This window comes from Lissotriton vulgaris, chromosome 5 (assembly GCF_964263255.1).
Source record: "Lissotriton vulgaris chromosome 5, aLisVul1.2, whole genome shotgun sequence".
NCBI lineage: Eukaryota > Metazoa > Chordata > Amphibia > Caudata > Salamandridae > Lissotriton > Lissotriton vulgaris.
Window position 1 is genome coordinate 51,784,912 of NC_141693.1, and position 18,825 is coordinate 51,803,736.

At 52.1% G+C, this 18,825-nt stretch overlaps 1 protein-coding gene across 1 annotated transcript in view; it reads left to right on the top strand.

Annotated features, from left to right (window-relative positions):
* The window catches only part of FLOT1 (flotillin 1), a 232,098-nt gene that overhangs the window by 172,765 nt on the left and 40,508 nt on the right, over positions 1 to 18,825 (top strand). The window contains exon 10 of the mRNA XM_086920821.1: positions 15,427 to 15,472. Within this exon, the coding sequence (XP_086776947.1) occupies positions 15,427 to 15,472 (46 nt within the window). The remainder of the gene's footprint in view (positions 1 to 15,426; positions 15,473 to 18,825) is intronic.

An 18,825-nucleotide genomic window follows, 5' to 3' on the forward strand; every position in this document is an offset into this window, starting at 1 on the left:
AAAACACGAATCAAACGTCCTCCAACCTCCCAATGAAACCTCCATTGTCAAGGAGGAGAGAAAGAAATTGAAAAAACAATCCAAAAAACAACGTCTAGCGAAAAGGAGAGTGGGGCTTTACGGGCCAGCAGCTCTTAGTATACCAGCCATCAAATCCAAGGACCTTCTGTATTTTCCAATTTTTAATCTGGTCTTAAAACTCAAAACGAAAACTGACGGGTCAAGCTCGACTCAGGGGTGCAAATAGGATACCGTAGAAAATATGGGGCAACCGATACAGGGTACGCCCGTGGCTTTGGGAGTCAGCGAACTACACTCCACAACGGCAACATATGGATCTCTACCAAACAAAATCAAAGGAATTGCTACCCATGACCCAGGCCTTGGAAGCCAGAACAATACTGCACAGCCCGCAGTAACAACGCCGGGCGCTCAGAACAGCCAAATTAATGGTCATGGACTGGCAAAAGCAGTGAAAGGAGAACTTCAAATTGTATCAGAGGGTGTAGTGACGGGCTGTTCTATGTGCCACATGCCAGAAGTTCCAACCAAAGACTGTGGGGATTCTCCTATACAAATACAGAGGCTTTTTCAGCCCCAATGTATATATGCCCCGGGAGCGAAAGGCCATCAGGAGGGGAACAATCACTCATCTGAAGCACGACCCCAACAACTGAAGGTTCTCGCACCATTAAGTGAATTATCCAGGAGTCAGAACCATCAAAGTCCGGAAAAAGATGCTGAACTTGTTTTCTTCCCTACGCCCATAAGGGCCCACATGTCATCCTCAACAGAACCAACCTTATTCGGCTACTCAACAATGTTCTAGCGTTGTTTGGAGTCAGCACTTCGGACCTTACTTCGGTCAAGTTTTCCTCAATACCAGGCAAAGGGGGCTCAGAGGCAACCGTAACAACGTGGTCCCGGGAATTTACAAGGGATGCAATCCTTGGTGAAGCAAGCATATTTGAAAACTGGGGCATAGAAATGTGGGTGCCTACACAACAAAAATATCCACACGTTCTCCTTCCAGCGGCCCCTGCGAGGTAGCACATTAGCATTCTGAAGGGGTCCAGGGCGCAACTCACTCAGCCAGGGCCTTTTCCTCGCTTTTAATCAACTGTTACCACAATCTTACGAAAACCACAAAAGTAACTGCTATAGAGCGACTGATCAAAGCGACTGATCAAAGCGACTGATCAAACATCTGGAAGATCTGTTATTGGAATTTATATCCGCAGAAGTTCTGTTATTAGGAGACTTTAACATCAAAGATCTGGTTATCAACGCCCGTCCAGCTATCAGAACCAAAGAGCAAGAAGTCATGATTTATTTATTTTTAAATATATTTTTATTGCAGGAATTAGCAATTTGTTACATACTGGACCAGCATTATAAATCAAACAAAGTCAGTGAAATGTAACCCTCCGTCCCCCAGCAATATGTACATAGCCATTCAGCCCATAGCCCAATGGTTGGGCGGCATACTTCAAGGGGGGCTCAACAGGAAGTTGAAGCTGGTCCGGATGATCCACCGTCCGTCATCTGCTTTTCTAAACAAGCCCACAAAACCAAAAGAAAACCCCTCCCCCAAAACACTATAAACCGAATTAACCCCCGCCCCACCCCGCCATCAGTGCACGGCAACAACCGCAGTAGGATTGGTGAGAGGACCCATGAGGAGAGTAACAGATCTAAAAGGTGTAATCGCCTATCGGGACTCGGGGCGAGCTGCGTCCTCACTTTCGGAGTCGCTGGGGGCGCAATAATCCCTTAGGGCCTGTACCAATGTCTCCCATTCCAGCGCTGCCTCCTGCGCCTTCTCGTTATGCTGTCTCCTAGCTAACTGATATCTCAGCGTGCTTTCTCCCGCTGCCCATTTCAAGAGTTCGCTGTGCCATCGGCCTCCCGTCGGACCGACGCGTGCCTTCCAGTTCCTGGTCACCTCTCGTTTGGCAAGGAGAAGCCCCAAATCAATGAATTTGCTAGTAATTTTGTTTTTGGGGGTATGTGGAAACCAGTGGAGGAGTCCCACTGCCGCATCAACCAATAGTGACCTCCCTGTTACCTCCTCCAGGGTCTTCCCCACTTCCGTCCAGTATAAGGACAATCCCGGGCAGGACCACAACATGTGGAGGAGGTCTGCCTCCGGCGCCTGGCACCTGGGGCAGTCCGCAGTGTCCGTAGCAAAATACTGTTTGATTTTCGCCGGGGTCAGATATGCCCTATGAAGTATATAGTAATGGACCAGTTGAAATCGGGCGTGACGCGTGCCCTTCCAGGCTCGTCGCACGAGTTGGGACCAGGTCGTCTCCGGGATCTCCTTACCTATGTCCTCCTCCCAACGGGTTCTCAAAGTGGTGAGGGGGGCCAGCCCCTCATTGATTAGTCTGCCGTAGAGGCAAGTGACCGCCTTTACCGTACCCGCAGACATCATGACGTATTGGCACACCGGAGATGTAGGGGGTTCCTCTTGCCCGTGCTTCCAGTGTGCCTGGATCGCTCGGACCAGGGCCGAGTGCAACAGAAAGTCACCGCGAGGAACCTCGAAGCGGTCAATGAGCTCCTGAAAGGGCAAAAGCGCCCCGTCCTCATAGAGGTCCCCTACCAATTGAAGGCCCGCGTCTTCCCAGTCCGCTAACCGCGACCAATCACCGCCATGGGGCAGAGCCGTCAGCATGCCCAGAGGTATTTCGGGCGCATACGGTATTCGCAGTTGGCCCCGGGCATGGACCCGGTTCCAGCACAGGCGAATGGTCTTCTCCTCCATCGATAAGTCCTGTAAAGCCAGCCGCTGTCGCAGCGCTATGAAGGAGAGAACATGTCTGGCCATCCCCGTGCCCCTCCTGTCCTCCGGGCCCCGGAATTCCCTGGCTATCTCCTGGGTGAGGGTCTGTAGTTGCGCCGCTAGGTAGTATTTTTCGAAGTCCGGTACCACAAGCCCACCCTCGTCTTTCGGTCTCATCAGGGTCTTGAGGGCCACTCTTCGGCGGCCCGAGCCCCAGAGGAATCCGACTATCATCGACCGTAAGAGTCTAAATGTAGCCGGCGGGACCAAGATCGGTAGCGTTCGGAAATAATACAGCAACCGGGGGAGCGCCACCATTTTGAGCAAAGCAATCCGCCCCGCCACCGAGAGCGGTAGCGTCGCCCAGAAATCCATATTACCCCGTAGCGCTCGGGTGCTGCGAGCAATATTCCCATCCAGGAGGTCAGCTGGTTCATGGTAAACATACACCCCCAGGTATTTAAAGCAGTCAGGTTCCCATCTAATCTCTCTACCGACAACAGGGCCAGGCGTGCCTCTGCGAACCGGGAAGAGACAGGTCTTAGCCCAGTTCACTCGAAGGCCCGAGACCTCCCCAAACGCCGTGAGCGCCGTCGCAGCCCCCTGCAGGGCAGTAACCGGGTCCTCAAGGAAGAGCAACAGGTCATCGGCGTAGAGCGAGATGTAATGTGGGCCCGAGGGTGTCCGCAGGCCATTATAATGGGTTCCCGATCGGAGTAGCAGAGCCAGTGGCTCCACCGCCAACGCAAAGAGAAGCGGGGATAACGAACAACCCTGTCTCGTGCCCCTCTCCACCGGGTATTGTGAGGAAACCAGCGGGCCTGCCCGAACCCTGGCCGATGCCGAGGCGTATAGGACCGTTGTCCATCTGATGAAACCCTCGCCGAGGCCGAATCGCAGTAGCACCGCGCGCAGGTAGTCCCATTCGAGGCTGTCAAAGGCCTTCTCTAAGTCCACCGATAGGACCACCGGGCACGGGGCGTCCACGAGCGGTTCTCCCAACAAGCGGAACAACCTACGGATGTTCATGGTCGTGTTCCGCTTGGGGATGAATCCAGCCTGGTCTTCGTGTACCAGAGAGCCCATGTGACCCAGCAGCCTCGAAGCCAAGATGCTGCTCAGTATTTTATAGTCGACCGTTAGCATTGATAAAGGACGGTAGGACGCCGGATCGGACGAGTCCCTTCCCGGCTTGAGAAGGGGCACCACTAAGGCCTCGCACATCGAGCCGGGGAGCCGGCCAAGTCTCTTCGCCTCTCTGTATACTATCAATAACCTTGGTGCTAGGAGGTCAACATAAGCTGCATAAAATTCAATAGGAAGGCCGTCTAGGCCCGGGGTCTTATTCCTCGCCATCTTTTTAATGGCACTGCGGATCTCCCCCAGTTCAATGTCTGACCCCAGGGTTTTCGCCACGTCAGGCTCCACCATCGGGAGCTCTAGGGGTCGTAGATAATCATCAAGCAAATCAGGGTCTCTGGCAGAGCGACTGCGATACAAGCATTCGTAGTAGCGCAGGTAGCAGCTCAGGATCTCAGGCTGAGTGTGCACTTCGGTCCCGTCTGCCATGCGCATGGACGTCGTCAGTGAGGTCTGGCGCATGGGGTTAGCCAGCCATGCTAGCAGTGCGCTCGACCTATCCCCCTCTGCAAGGGACCTAACCGTATAGGCCTTGTAGTCGAAACAGCGCAGCCGTTCAACCTCCGCCGCCACCGCTTCCTTCGCCTCTACCGTGCTCTCCTGGAGTTCAGGATGCCCGGGGCGGCGGAGCTCCAACTCACGAAGCTTCCGGTCCGCAGTAGCTAGGTCGTCAAGGATAACCCGTCTTATGCCTACCTTTTTAGAAATGCAATAACCCCTCACCACCACCTTAAAAGCATCCCATTCTATCGCCCTCGAGCTCGCAGTGCCCCTGTTGGAATCGAAATATTCCGAGATCTTATCTCCTAGGTCCGTTTTGAAGACACCGTCCTCAAGGATCTCGGGACGTAACTTCCAGGTGGGCACCGCAGGCACCCCAGGAAGCCAGCGAAGGTCCAGCAGGAGGGGGTTATGATCTGAGATGGTCCTGGTTAAATACTCAGACCGGACCGCCGCTGAAACCAGTTCAACCGAGCCAAGAAATCCGTCTAGTCTAACGTGTAGCTCGTGCAGTCTCGAGAAGTAGGAATAATCTCTCGCGGCAGGGTGCTGCGCCCTCCAAATATCCGTCAGACCCCAGTGCATTTCCCAGTCCACACGACCTTTAGCCACACGGCGAACCGGAGAGTCAGGGAGAGGCGGATGCGATCGATCAGTCTCCACATCCGCTACTGAGTTGAAATCTCCACCGAGCAAGAGGGGCCCGGAGAAGAAGTGGGCCAACGAGCCCGATAACCTGGAAAAGAAGGCAACTTGGTCCATATTGGGTGCGTAAACACAGCAAACGTTCAGGTCCCTCCCCCCCAGAGTGCCCGAAATGGCCACATAGCGCCCTTCCGGGTCCACCACCGATTTCGTGACCTGGAAGGGAACCCCAGCTCTAATCCAAATCAGCGCCCCCCTGGCATACGCGGAGTACGACGTGCAAAAGACCTGCCCTCTCCACCTACGCTGCAGCGCCGCCCCTTCCGCCTTGTTCAGATGGGTCTCCTGCAACAGCGCCATTTGTACCCCTCTACGCACTAAATAAGCGTGTACTTTGTGACGTCTAGACATGGTGTGAAGCCCCCGCACATTCCAAGTAATACATTTCACATTAGCAACATCAGCCATTGTCCCATATTGTTCGTGCAAAGTCTCCCCATCCGGGTCCCAGCAAAGAAAGAACAACAAGCAACCCAGCACTGATGGCGGCCATTTTCCCCAACCAAAACTCAACAACCCCAACTCGATCAAATCCCTTACCCACCCTCCCCAGAACAGGACCCAAATAGCACCATCTAGTTCCCATCCAAACCATATCCTCAAAAAAACCCCTGTCCCCGACTAATCCTGCGGTCGCCACCGCAGGAAGGCCTTAAGGGCCAAGTGCGGGCTGGGCGTTGGCAGTGGGCCCTCGATACTCTGGCTACCAGGACTAAAGCTAGCCCAAAACAGTACTGGTAACCCTCAGGGCACGAGCAAGGCACCCCACCCCCACCTCCCCGGGAATCATGATCAATCGTCGGTACCCGCCACCCCCACTCCGGGCCCCCACCCAAACGATTGCAGCTCACCCCGTCAACCCTGTCCATCCAGAAGGTCCTCAACCGATTTCGGTGTAATCACCGGCGTGTGGACGCTATCAGTCACCGACTCCTCCGAGTCCGTTGGTTCCCCCTCGTCACCAGGGTCCGCCTCCTCTTCGATGGTGCCGTCCCGTGAGCCAGACAACGCTGATAACACCTCCAACACTCCCTTCCGCTCCGTCGATGTCTCCGCAGTTGAGGGTCCTCCCGATCGGCCACGGCGACTCCGAATTCTCTTGGATCGCCGTCGCTGTCCCGGCTCCACCACCAGCTGAGATGAGGAGCCAAAGCCATCCTTCCCGGCTCTATAAAGTTCAAGCCAGTTACAGACCTCCTCCGGGGTATCAAAGAATTGAGTTTTGTCATCGACAATTATGCGGAGCCGCGCGGGAAATAGGAGCGAGTATTGGATGCCCTCGCTCCGGAGCTCGCGTTTGACTGCCAAGAATGAGAACCGCCTGCGTTGGGTCTCATAGGTGTAGTCCGGGAAGATGTTCACCTGGCTGTTCTCCACCTTGAATGGGCCATTACGTCTGGCTGCATTAAGGATGAGGTCTCTGTCCCGAAAGTGCAATAACCGTGCTACCACCGGTCGCGGGGCACGGCCCTGTTGCGGCGGCCTCGCTGGAACTCTATGTGCTCGCTCCAGGGTGTAGAAAGAGGATAGACCCTCCGGAGCCACTGTGTCTCGGAGCCAGGCTTCCAAGTAGGCCACCATGTCACCATCCTCAATCTTCTCCGGCAGGCCCACCACTCGAATGTTGTTGCGCCTGTTACGGCCTTCCGCATCTTCCGCTCGTTGCTCCAGAGCAGTAATCCGGGATAGGGCATCCTCCATTGTCACGGCCAGGGTGCGCTGCGCTGGCTCCAAAGTTTTCACCGAGCCTTCTACTTCCTTGACCCTATCCGAAAGTTTGCCATGATCCGCCCTAAGGAGGCCCAGACTCGGCGCCACCTGGGCAATGTCCTGCTGGAGGGCTGAGCGTGTGGTCGCAATCGCCTCCAAGACACGGTCAAATTGTTGTTGCAGTGGTGCGCCACCAGAACTCTCCGGATCTTTACGTTCCTCTTTGTCCGGGGTCTCTGAATCCGATGCGGCTGGGGTAGTCCCCTTGGCTCCCCTTGGTTTCCCCATGTCGCAGGAATCACGCTGTGTGGATCCAGCCAGAGGCGCCACCAAGTGCGGGCTTCGGCTATGCCTCTCCCGGTTATTGGTCTTCGGGTCGGGGGTCGGCGATCTCCGTCTCCAGGGCCTGTTGGACCTCCACAGCTTCGGCCCGCGCCGCCACCAAGTCGTCGGAGGGCACTGAGGGGGAGGCGGAGACAGTTGGCGCCAGGTCGGGCAGGCCCGCCTGGCTGATGAGGACCCGGAGCGAGGGCCACCAACACCACCGGAGACTTTGTGGCGCCTAGGGGCAGTGCCTCCCATGGGAGTGGGTCGATCGGGGAAATGCAGCCAGGTGCGGTCCAGGGGGGCAGTACCGCAGGCAGGGCCTCCAGGCGTCCGTGTGCCGAGGTCCACTATAGTGAGGGCATCCGACCCTCCAGGCACGTTCCCTGTTGCCTGAGTCCAATCAGATCTGTACCCAGCCCCTCATATCGCAGGGAAGCGAATAGGTGGAGGGTACGCTGTGGCTAGTGATGTTCCTCCAGTTCAATGGTCCCGTCCAAGGGGACAATGAGGTCCGGGCGCCATGTTGGGTCGCACTCCGCGGATCCACAAACTTCGATTTTCCGTCGGGTCACCTCATGTATGGGCTGCACCGAAGTCCCCGGCAGGTCCCAGTCGATCCGATCAACAGTTTGCGGGGGTTAGGGTGCCCCACGGCCTCCGATTTACAGGATAATTCCGGGCACAGTCCCGGAGCCGAGCTCTCAGGCGACCACCGCCATCGGCGCCCAAGCCACGCCGAGCAAGAAGTCATGATAAGATTTTTAATCAATCATAACCTACGCTCAGCAAAGCAAATTAGAATGGAACAGAATCCTGGGACTCATTTTCCACCAACTTTTAAGAATATCTCGACAATCGACTACATTTTCCTTTCACCGATACCGGGAAATAAATTAACCAGGATGGAAATTCCTCCTCGTCACGAGAGTAACCATAACCCCTTAACGGTAACACTGCAACTGCTAGCGCCAGCACCCGCTGAAATAACAGTGGTGGGGCACTCAACGCTGGCTGAACTCCACACAGTAGTCAGAAGAATCACGTGGGATACATCGGGTTCTGCCAAAGTGGGCACTTGGCTTACAGGAGGAACTCCTAATTTCAGGCACAACTCTATCACTGACCTACATCATCGGTGGGATAATGCCATTATTAAATTGCAAGATCTCTTAACGGGTCCCAAGGCTCAACATAAATTCCACGGGCTACGCCCGAACCGGACCTATGACCCAGAGCTAGTCATCAAAAGGAAAGCCCTAAGGAGGGCCAAGCACCTGCATAAATTGAATGGCACAGAGCACTCGGCCAACAACATGGCTCTGTTGCGCAAGGCCTTCAGAAAATCAGCATGGGCTGCCAAGAGACTAAAAGAACAGAATGAGTGGCTAAAAATATTCGCCCTGCTAAGGGGCAAAAACCTGTCCCAGTTCTGGAATTACATGAACAAGCTCCGCTCGTCGAATAACAACAGAGGGAACGCTGTCCGCAAAGAAGACTGGGCTCAGCATGTAACTCAATTATACTGCTGTGACACGGCGGATCCCGTGGTGATCGAACTAAGAGACCGTGCTGATCACACCCTGACAGAAATCCATGAGCTGACCACTGCAGCTGAAGTCTCCAAATTTCTTAAGGCCATGAAAAACCATGGGGCTCCCGGGTCCAACGGCCTTCCTGCAGGGTTATTCAAATGTGCTCTGGAGGAGTGGGCCGTACTTCTTGCCTCACTATATAACCACATGTTTACGACATGTCAGCTACCAGACTCCTGGCTTGGTTCGATCTTATGCCCTATATTTAAGAAAGGAGATCCCACGCTCCCAGCCAACTATCGACTTATTGCCCTATTAGACCTGGAGGCGAAGGCATATGCCCGGTGTCTTCTTAAGCTCTTAGAAGATTGGGTAGCAGAAAACAACATCCTACCTTACTTCCAAACAGGGTTTCGCTCCTCGGCCTCCACCATAGATAACATCACAACCTTGGCCTTTCTGAGTCAACAGGCGGCACAAAAAAACATCTTCCACTATACTGCTGCTTCGTAGACTACAGCGCAGCCTTTGACAAAGTGTCTCGCGACATCCTATGGAGGAAACTGAACAAATTCCACAGAGCCTGCCAGGAGCCCTTATCTCCCTGCACAAGAACACCTGGGTGCGAATTAAAACTGACCCAAAGACAGTCTCCAGAAAAATTGCTATCGAAGACTGCTTCAAGCAAGGCTGTGTTCTCGCCCCTCTTTTGTTCAATCTCTACACTGCTGACCTGGGAACATATCTGGAGAAGAGCAACCTTCTCCCGCCAAAGCTGGGCATTGCAAAAAGGAGTCTGCACATTCTACAATATGCCGATGATATTGTCATAATGGACCAGACAAAATCGGGGCTCCATCGAGCGCTAAGTAAGCTCCATACATACAATACCGCCAATGCACTAAAAATTAATCAAGGAAAGACCAAGGTGATGATATTTGGCAGCTGCAAGAACAAGAGAAGTCTAAGGTTGCACATTGGGCCCGCAAAGATCAACCCAACTCCAAAATACAATTATTTAGGAGTATGGTTCTGCGAGACTTCTAGACCAACAGCCCACTTAGCTTCCTTGAAAAATAGAGCAGGTGCAATAACATACTCCCTGACTCGACTGAACCAGTCCTTAAGCAGCCCTTCCGCAGAACCCATTTTGAAGGTGATCAAAGCTACACTACTCCCTGCCTTAAACTATGGGCATCAGGCCTTCCCTGGTGCTTGCTCTGCTAGTCTTGACCACGCCCAAGTTTCCATCTATAAACAAATCTTTCACCTTCCGAAATGTATTCAGAGGGCAAGACTACGTCTGGAGCTGGGCCTACAAAGACAGTCCATCTATTGCGAGGCAGACACTTTGAAATATTTCATAAGGTCACTAAAAGCTGCAGACACCACCCTAAAATTCCGCCTAAAAGAGATCTTCTCCAGCCCTGGAAATCCTTGGAATCGTCAGATTACAAAGGCCATCAAATCGTTAGAGATTGACAACTCACTGCTAACTTCAGACACTGTTCCATACTCAGTCTGGAAAAGTCATCAACAAGCAGGTGAAACTAATCTCCCATCGGACGGACCTTCAGGCTTTAAACACACCTACTGCCCTGCTACCCCTGAATGCCTCCTACCAACCTGGGGTACCGCAATTCTATCTGCTGGAAAACCTGAACGCAGTGGCACGGAAGCACATAATGTTCGTGCACCTCCTAGGCCTGTGTTATACGGCCTCTTAAAGATGGGCTCCCTCAAAGCGGGGGGGGACTGCAGAGTGTGCATATATCACACAGAATCATGGCCGCATCTTTTGTGCTGTTGCCCTGCCATGGCTGACCCCAGAAGATCACTGTTAAAACCCGTATTTTTAAAATGGGGCATTAGGTCATGCTGGGAGGCGACGGCCCTGTGCTTTACCTCCACAGACATTCAAGCGCTCGCTAGGATTGGAAAGTTTGTGAGACTTCTGGTTAATCTCTTTTCACCCTCCCCAGACCCAGCGCTTCCTGTCCCTCCACCCCAAAAACTTATCAGAGACTTTTTTTGCCCCCTGTTTTAGTACCTCCTGTCTTAACCTTTTCATATCTGGGCTAAAGCAATAGTGTAATAACACTAGTAACTATAAGACTGTTTTTAAACGTATAGCCTTTTTTTTTATTTTTTTTTTTAAACTGACAGTGTATCTCCCCAGTTTTGTTTCTTAACGTGATAACTGTGCTAATGTCAATATTTTATAGCAATGGTTTTAATTAACTGCGCTAACCAAATAAACTAAACTAAACTAAACAATGCCTGTCCAAAGCATGCACAGATGACCTACTGTCCTCCTTGTACCAGCCCATGATGTTCCCTAAAGAGGAATTATAATTAACTCCAGACCACAAAGCACTGACCAGTGGGGGAAGGTCCACTTAGCAGAGTTAGTGCAGCTAAACCCAGATAAGAACGGAGTATCTACCCAGCCCACCAGGCTTTTCCATGGAATTGGGAGGGGCACGGGTGCTGGGATGTCCAGCAGAACAGCTTGCATTACACACATGGGCTCAACTCACCATTCTTCCCCAGTACACCCACTGGCTCTCAAACACATGTCAGGTAGACAAAGGGAACAGACCTCCGGCAAGGGAGAGGCTGAACAGAAATGATCAGGACGGTGGCTAGTGACTCACCCTCCAGACTATAGATTTATTGCTGACACTATCGGACTACCCCAGCCTGGGTCGTGAGGGGAGTAGCCACTCTCTGAAAAATATGGGTGCACTAGGCATGCCCCCTCCACTACAGAGCCAATCTCTTGGGTCTCAATCCATGTAAACAGGGAGACCCTCAGTGGACATGTATGATTGTCATGCTCACTGAGGTAGGATCTAGAAACCATACAGTAGCTTTTGAGTGACTGGCCTTAAGATCAGCATGAGGCAGGGGAAGCACTCTCACCAGAGACATGCAGTAGACTTCTCGATCCCAGCACCATCACGTCATGGTAGGAGTATTCTCATCATAGGAATTTACAGCAGTACGAACAGATGGCTACAGGGTATAATTTTCCTTTCACAACATTACCATCCAGTATTGGTTCAGTAAGGTTGTTATCATTGTCTGCGTCAGAGAGTTTACTGTTCCCACCGAGAACCCTTTCATGATCATCTGGGCATGTGGATGTCTCAAAATAGCTTCCCACCCGCTGGCTTGATCCCTGGATTTGTAACTTGAAATTTGTTTAGGCATCAAACACACAAAAGATGATGGAGGAATGCTTGCAATAACCATTGGCAAACGCTAGAGGTAGCCTTCCACCTCCTTGTTCTTTTTCCACCTCAGATTAGATTAGATAGAATGCCTATGTGCAAACATTAATACAAGTGACAACAATACTCTTCACTGTCATCTCCTATACCATCCAGCCGGCAACACCACCACATTCACCGAACATCTGTCCGACCTAATTGCTCACTGCTCACTCCGAGACGCCAATAACCTAATTCTGGGCGACATGAATCTACACTGGAATAAAATTTAAAAAAAAAACACTAATCCAAAACCTGAATGATCTACTACTCAGTAACAACCTTAACCAGCACTGCTCAGACGAAACCCATAACAAAGGAGCAATCCTTAACGCCATTATCGCCCAACGTGACATAATCCAATCGAATACATCCTGCCCGTTGACTGGTCCGACCACCACCTAATCCTATACCACTGCACTCAACCAATCACATATCAACCTCCCAACCAAGACCCCCCTACCCCCTCAAATGGACGGGAAATCTAGCACAGATCCCCACAGCCGACCTAGAGGAAAGGGTAGGCTCGCTCCTGCCTATCTCCACAGATGATCTCTCCACAACAGAACTCACCTCTCACTATAACTCAACTAACTGGACCAATTAGCCCCCCTGAAACAAAAAAAAACTAGGAACAATCTATCCAGATCCTGGTTCAACACAGATGTCAACGCCGAAAGAAGACAACGAAGAGTCACAGAACGACTATGGAGGAACAACTCTTCTATTAGCCGTCACGAACAACTCAAAGCAATCCGAATGAAATTCAAAAAACACATCCACAACTAAAAAAACCCTTCTTCTGCACCGCCCTAGACAACCCAAATACAGGCCTAAAGAACTCTTCAACATCATCTGGCAACAAACTTCCAAGCCCTCCGCTACCCCAGGTCAGGCCTCCAAAGACCTGTGCGACAACTTCGACAACTTCTTTTAAGACAAGATCACCAAGATTGAGCTTTCACTAGACATCAACCTCAATCCCTCCTGCCCAAACCAAACCCCAGAGACCGAAACCAGCACACGCAAGCACCCCATGAAAGCCTTAAAATCCTGGCCAGCGCTATATAAAACTCCTTAATAAATAATTAGACCCATCCATATGCCAATCAGTCCTGGTCCTCCTCCAATAGTTCAGTTCCAAGCTCTTTATTTCGAAAACCTGGGCCTTAACCCCTTCGATGCGGCCGCTTTTTTTCCCGTGTGCGGCCGCCGGCCGAACACGGACGGGCCATGACGAACCCCAGCCGTCATCAGCACACGAGCACCGTAGTGCATGACGGCTGGGGTTCGTCACCAGCATGGAAGGGGTTAAAATTAAAATGTATCACACTGGTGACATATGTCTAAAATAGTATAAATACATCCAAATAGTACATAAAAACATATAAAAAATTAAATATACATAATTCTACACACCTACTTGAAATAAGACCTATAATTGAAAATAAAATGTTAAAAGGATTCCCCCAATACCGTCCAGATGGGACACGCGGAAATATAAGTTATTGAGGGAGAAAGCGCCCTAGGGCTTTTTTGCGTGGCACCAACATTGCACCCAAACATTTTGCAATAGAGATCACCATCGGCATGGAAGAGTCTGACCTAAAGATACGGAGGGCGTCCTGGTAGATCTGTACACATATTGGCCTACAAGTCGATGCCAACCAATTGTGCCGAGGGGATAAGTTGCCTGGGCAAGTAAACCTAACATGTGCTACACTTTCCTTCGGGTGGTCACATATAGGACAAGTGCTACCTCCTTCGCCCTTCCAGGTTAGGCATACCCAGGTCAGCCAAAACACTCCACAATTTTGGTTTTGAAATCAAATCGAAAGACTATTTCGGGTCGAAAAACGCAACGTACAAACTGCCGCCACGGATCAATACAGTTCTACAGTATACTAGCATAAATCAAAAGGCCTGCTCGTTAGTTGATACCGTGGTGCGGATGCCTGCTTGAAAGGGGCTAAGGATGTTATACTCCTCTATCCAATTTAGTATCTTATTCAGTAGATAGCACCAAAAATCTTCTGAATGCAATCTATAAAGCTTATTGGCCAATAGAAACAGCCTGAAACTGCCAGGTCAGTTCCTTCCTGAACCGGAACACAAGCAACCCATGACTGGTTTTGGCCTGATTGGGCCTCCTCGGTCAGGTGTAGCTTTGCTCCAGTGGCACAGTTAGGGGGATTGCACCCGGAAGTTCTGGATGGACTGTTCCCATGATGAGCAGGGTCAGAACTCATTTGCATACGACAGGCCTCTGTTTAGAGTGGCACAATGGGTGAAAAACTATGGGTTGGAATGCTACCCGAGAGATTGCCAGTTGTTAGACTATTTGCAGCGTCCTCCCATCACCTTTTCTGTGTCTTAGGAAACACCGTAAGTGGCCAAGCGTTCGCCCAGACGTGGGTCTCTTGCTCACTGTGCCATATGAGTTATACTTTACTGACAAGGCCTTGGTAGGCTGGAACCATTGTGGGGTAGCTTGTTGACCCTTTTAAAGGTTAGAATATTTGCAGGCCTTCATCTTATCACCTTTTCTGTGGATTGTCTGTTTCGGCTTGTCTGGCTTTAGACGTGACACCCTTTGTGTGTAGGAACCAGAGTATCTCAGTGCTCCTTTAGCCGTGTGCGACTTTCACATTCATAACACTTGCGGTCAGTGGCAGCGCATGTACCAGTGTCCGGGAGGCTGTAGCTGCCGCGGGTGCAGTCTTATGGTAGAGCGCTTTGTGGCGTGAGTGTCTTGGAGGTGACCGTAGAGTGTTGCCTGCACCTTCCTCCCTCCTACTCCATGCAATAACCCTGCTTGAAGTCCAGCAGGGTGGGCAGCTATTGCTGTTTCAAGGGTCCCAGCCGACGTGTGTTGGCTCATGCTTTTCCTTATCTTAGTTCACCTCACCATGAACACATGTGGATAGCACAGCCGCCTCTCCTATATGCATCTCTCTCTCGACACAGGGACGGTGTCTCTCCAGCCACTGAGACAGTCTCCTGTGCATCCTCTCTCTTGAACAACCAAGACACCAATTTTCCAGTCCTAGAGTTTATTTTACCAAATTAGTGTATTCTGGATTTTGGCGGCGTGGTCTGATCCATTGAACCAGCAAAACTTACACACCCTCATTTGGTTAGAAAAGAAGGAAAGCCCTTGACTGGACATGGAGCCATCTGGTCATACTGCACATCCCCCCGGCCCCCGCTGTCACTCCCTGAAACAGACTCCATCCCTCTATTTTTCTTTTTCTGTGTGTACCCTGCCATTTTTCTCCCCCATCCATGTGTTGGCTTTTTAAGTTTCCATGCACCTGGATATTCTCCAGCCTACCTCCCTCTACTCTTTCTCTCAAGTGTCTGGACAACCCCCTTGTGCTCTTCCTCTGCCTTGTGCTCCTTCTCCTGGAGACTGATGTTCACTTGCTTTCTCTTCTCTCCTCTCCAGACTGCAGATGATCATGCAGGCGGAGGCAGAAGCGGAGTCGGTCAGGGTAAGTTGTCACTTCTTTAGGCCAAGCTTCTAGTTCCACTCATGCTGTGGTCTCCCTGCAGGCCTGCCTGGTTCCTCTGTGATTGGCATACCTTGAGGATCAAACTGAAATCCTCCTTCATGTGTACTCTCTTCTGACCCCTGGCATCCAGTGTGCTGCATTGACCTTTGACCCCCTGGCTCCATGTGTTCTCTCCTGTACGCCTCAGCTTCCTGGTGCTGCATGCTTTTTGCAAACCTCACTGAGCCAGGACAAAGTGTGCTCCCTGCCTCCTGATGTCCTGCCTGCTGCACCCTCCCTGCGGATTCTAGTGCCTCCTGGTTCATGTGTGCTACTGCTGGCCTCACTAGCTCCCAGGGTGCTCTGTGCAGCTTTGTATCCCACTGTCTCCAGACTCCCTGCTTACTCTGTTGTCTCCTGATTTCATCTGTAGTCCGTGCTGGCCACACCAGTTCCCTGCTTGCTGCATTCTGTCCCGTGCTCGCCTTCCTAACTCCTGGCTTCATGTTTTGTCCCTGCTGGCCTCACTGGCTCCCAGGGTGCTGTGTGCAGCTTTGTATCCCACTCTCCCCTCACACCCTGCTTTCTGCACCCTCCCTTCAGATTTTAGTGCCTCTTGGTTCATGTGTGCTACTGCTGGCCTCACTGACTCCCAGGGTGCTCAGTGCAGCCTGGAATCCCACTGTCCGCAGACTCCCTGCATACTACGCTGTCTCCTGATTTCACCTGTAGTCCCTGTTGGCCACACCAGTTCCCTGCTTGCTGCAAACGGTTCGGTGGTCTCCTTCCTAACTCCTGGCTCTGTGTATAGCGCTTTCCCTCCATGAACCCCTTTTGGAGCTTGAAATGTTTTCTGGATTCACATGCTGTGCATTATTCCACCATCCAGTAGTTGGGCCGGAAGTGCAAGGTGTTGACATAGATGGATCCTGAATGACTCACTGTGATGTTTATCCTAAGCCACAATGCTCCCTAAAGTCACCTTTAGATTTGTTTCCTGCCGCTGTGTTCAGAGGTTCATCATTAGAGCTGGAATTAAAAACAAATATACAGGTACCCAACGGATCACTGAAATTCCTCGAAAGAGTAGCGGAGGTCGATGCTGGATCGTGGTTTTAAGGAATATCCTGAGGGGGGGGGGGGGGGGGGGGGTCTTCGCTGCAGTCTCAGAAGGATCCTTTGTGGCAGGTGGGCCCTGGGGTTTCTCGGGGCTGCTTGTATTATGCTCCTTCACACTCTGTGCATGCTGCGTTCTCCCTGCTCCTTCACACTCTGTGCATGCCACGCCCTCCCTGCTCGCTTCACGATCTGTGCATGCTGCGCTCTCCCTGCTCCTTCACACTCTGTGCATGCTGCGCCCTCCCTGCTCCTTCACACTCTGTGCATGCCACGCCCTCCCTGCTCGCTTCACGATCTGTGCATGCTGCGTTCTCCCTGCACCTTCACACTCTGTGTGTGCTGTGCCCTCCCTGCTCCTTCACACTCTGTGCATGCCACGCCCTCCCTGCTCGCTTCACGATCTGTGCATGCTGCGTTCTCCCTGCTCCTTCACACTCTGTGCATGCTGCGCCCTCCCTGCTCCTTCACACTCTGTGCTTGCCACGCCCTCCCTGCTCGCTTCACGATCTGTGCATGCTGCGCTCTCCCTGCTCCTTCACACTGTGTGCATGCTGCGCCCTCCCTGCTCCTTCACACTCTGTGCATGCCGCGCCCTCCCTGCTCGCTTCACGATCTGTGCATGCTGCGTTCTCCCTGCTCCTTCACACTCTGTGCATGCTATGCTCTCCCTGCTCCTTCACACTCTGCATGCTGCGCCCTCCCTGCTCGCTTCACGATCTGTGCATGCTGCGTTCTCCCTCGTCCTTCACACTCTGTGCATGCTATGCTCTCCCTGCTCCTTCACACTCTGTGCATGCTGTGCCCTCCCTGCTCCTTCACACTCTGTGTGTGTTGTGCCCTCCCTGCTCCTTCACACTCTGTGCATGCTATGCTCTCCCTGCTCCTTCACACTCTGTGCATGCTGTGCTCTCCCTGCTCGCTTCGTACTCTGTGCATGCTGCGCCCTCCCTGCTCCTTCACAATCTGTGCATGCTGTGCTCTCCCTGCTCCTTCACACTCTGTGCATGTCGCACTCTCCCTGCTCCTTCACACTCTGTGCATGCTGCGTCCTCCCTGCTCGCTTCACGATCTGTGCATGCTATGCTCTCCCTGCTCCTTCACACTCTGTGCATGCTGCGCCCTCCCTGCTCCTTAACACTCTTTGCATGCCGCGCCCTCCCTGCTCGCTTCACGATCTGTGCATGCTGCGTTCTCCCTGCTCCTTCACACTCTGTACATGCTATGCTCTCCCTGCTCCTTCACACTCTGTGCATGCTGCGCCCTCCCTGCTCCTTAACACTCTGTGCATGCCGCACCCTCCCTGCTCGCTTCACGATCTGTGCATGCTGCGTTCTCCCTGCTCCTTCACACTCTGTACATGCTATGCTCTCCCTGCTCCTTCACACTCTGTGCATGCTGCGCCCTCCCTGCTCCTTAACACTCTGTGCATGCCGCACCCTCCCTGCTCGCTTCACGATCTGTGCATGCTGCGTTCTCCCTGCTCCTTCACACTCTGTGCATGCTGCGCCCTCCCTGCTCCTTCACACTCTGTGTGTGCTGCGCTCTCCCTGCTCCTTCACACTCTGTGCATGCTGCGCCCTCCCTGCTCCTTCACACTCTGTGTGTGCTGCGCTCTCCCTGCTCCTTCACACTCTGTCCATGCTGTGCCCTCCCTACTACTCCACACTCTGTGCATGGTGCGCTTTCCCAGCTCCTTTGCACTCTGTGCATGCTGTTCTCTCCCTGCTCCTTCACATTCTATGCATGATTCTGCGCCCTCCCCTCTACTTCATACTCTGTCCATGCTGTGCCCTCCCAGCTACTCCACACTCTGTGCATGCTGCACTCTCCCTACTCCTTCACACTCTGAGCTTGTTGTGCTCTCTTTGTCCCTCTTCACACTCTGTGCATGCCGTGCCCTCTGTTTTCCTTCACACTCTGCGCATGTAATAAATGGAGCCAAAAAAGTGAAACAGACACTGTGGTACTCACCTATACTGCGGGACCTTAAACAAAACTGCAAAAGACTAGAGAGAGCCTGGAGAAAAGAATACAATACAAAAAAAAGATATACAGAGAGGATTAAAACCTATCATTCAGAAATAAAGAGTGTACAAGCTCGGTACTTCAAGGAAAAAATTACATCGTCCGTGAATGCGCCCATGGAAATATTCCAAATAGTATAAAAGCTTACAAAGCGCCCTCACCCGAGCTACCTTTAGACTCTTCTCAGTTACTATGTAACGAACTCGCGG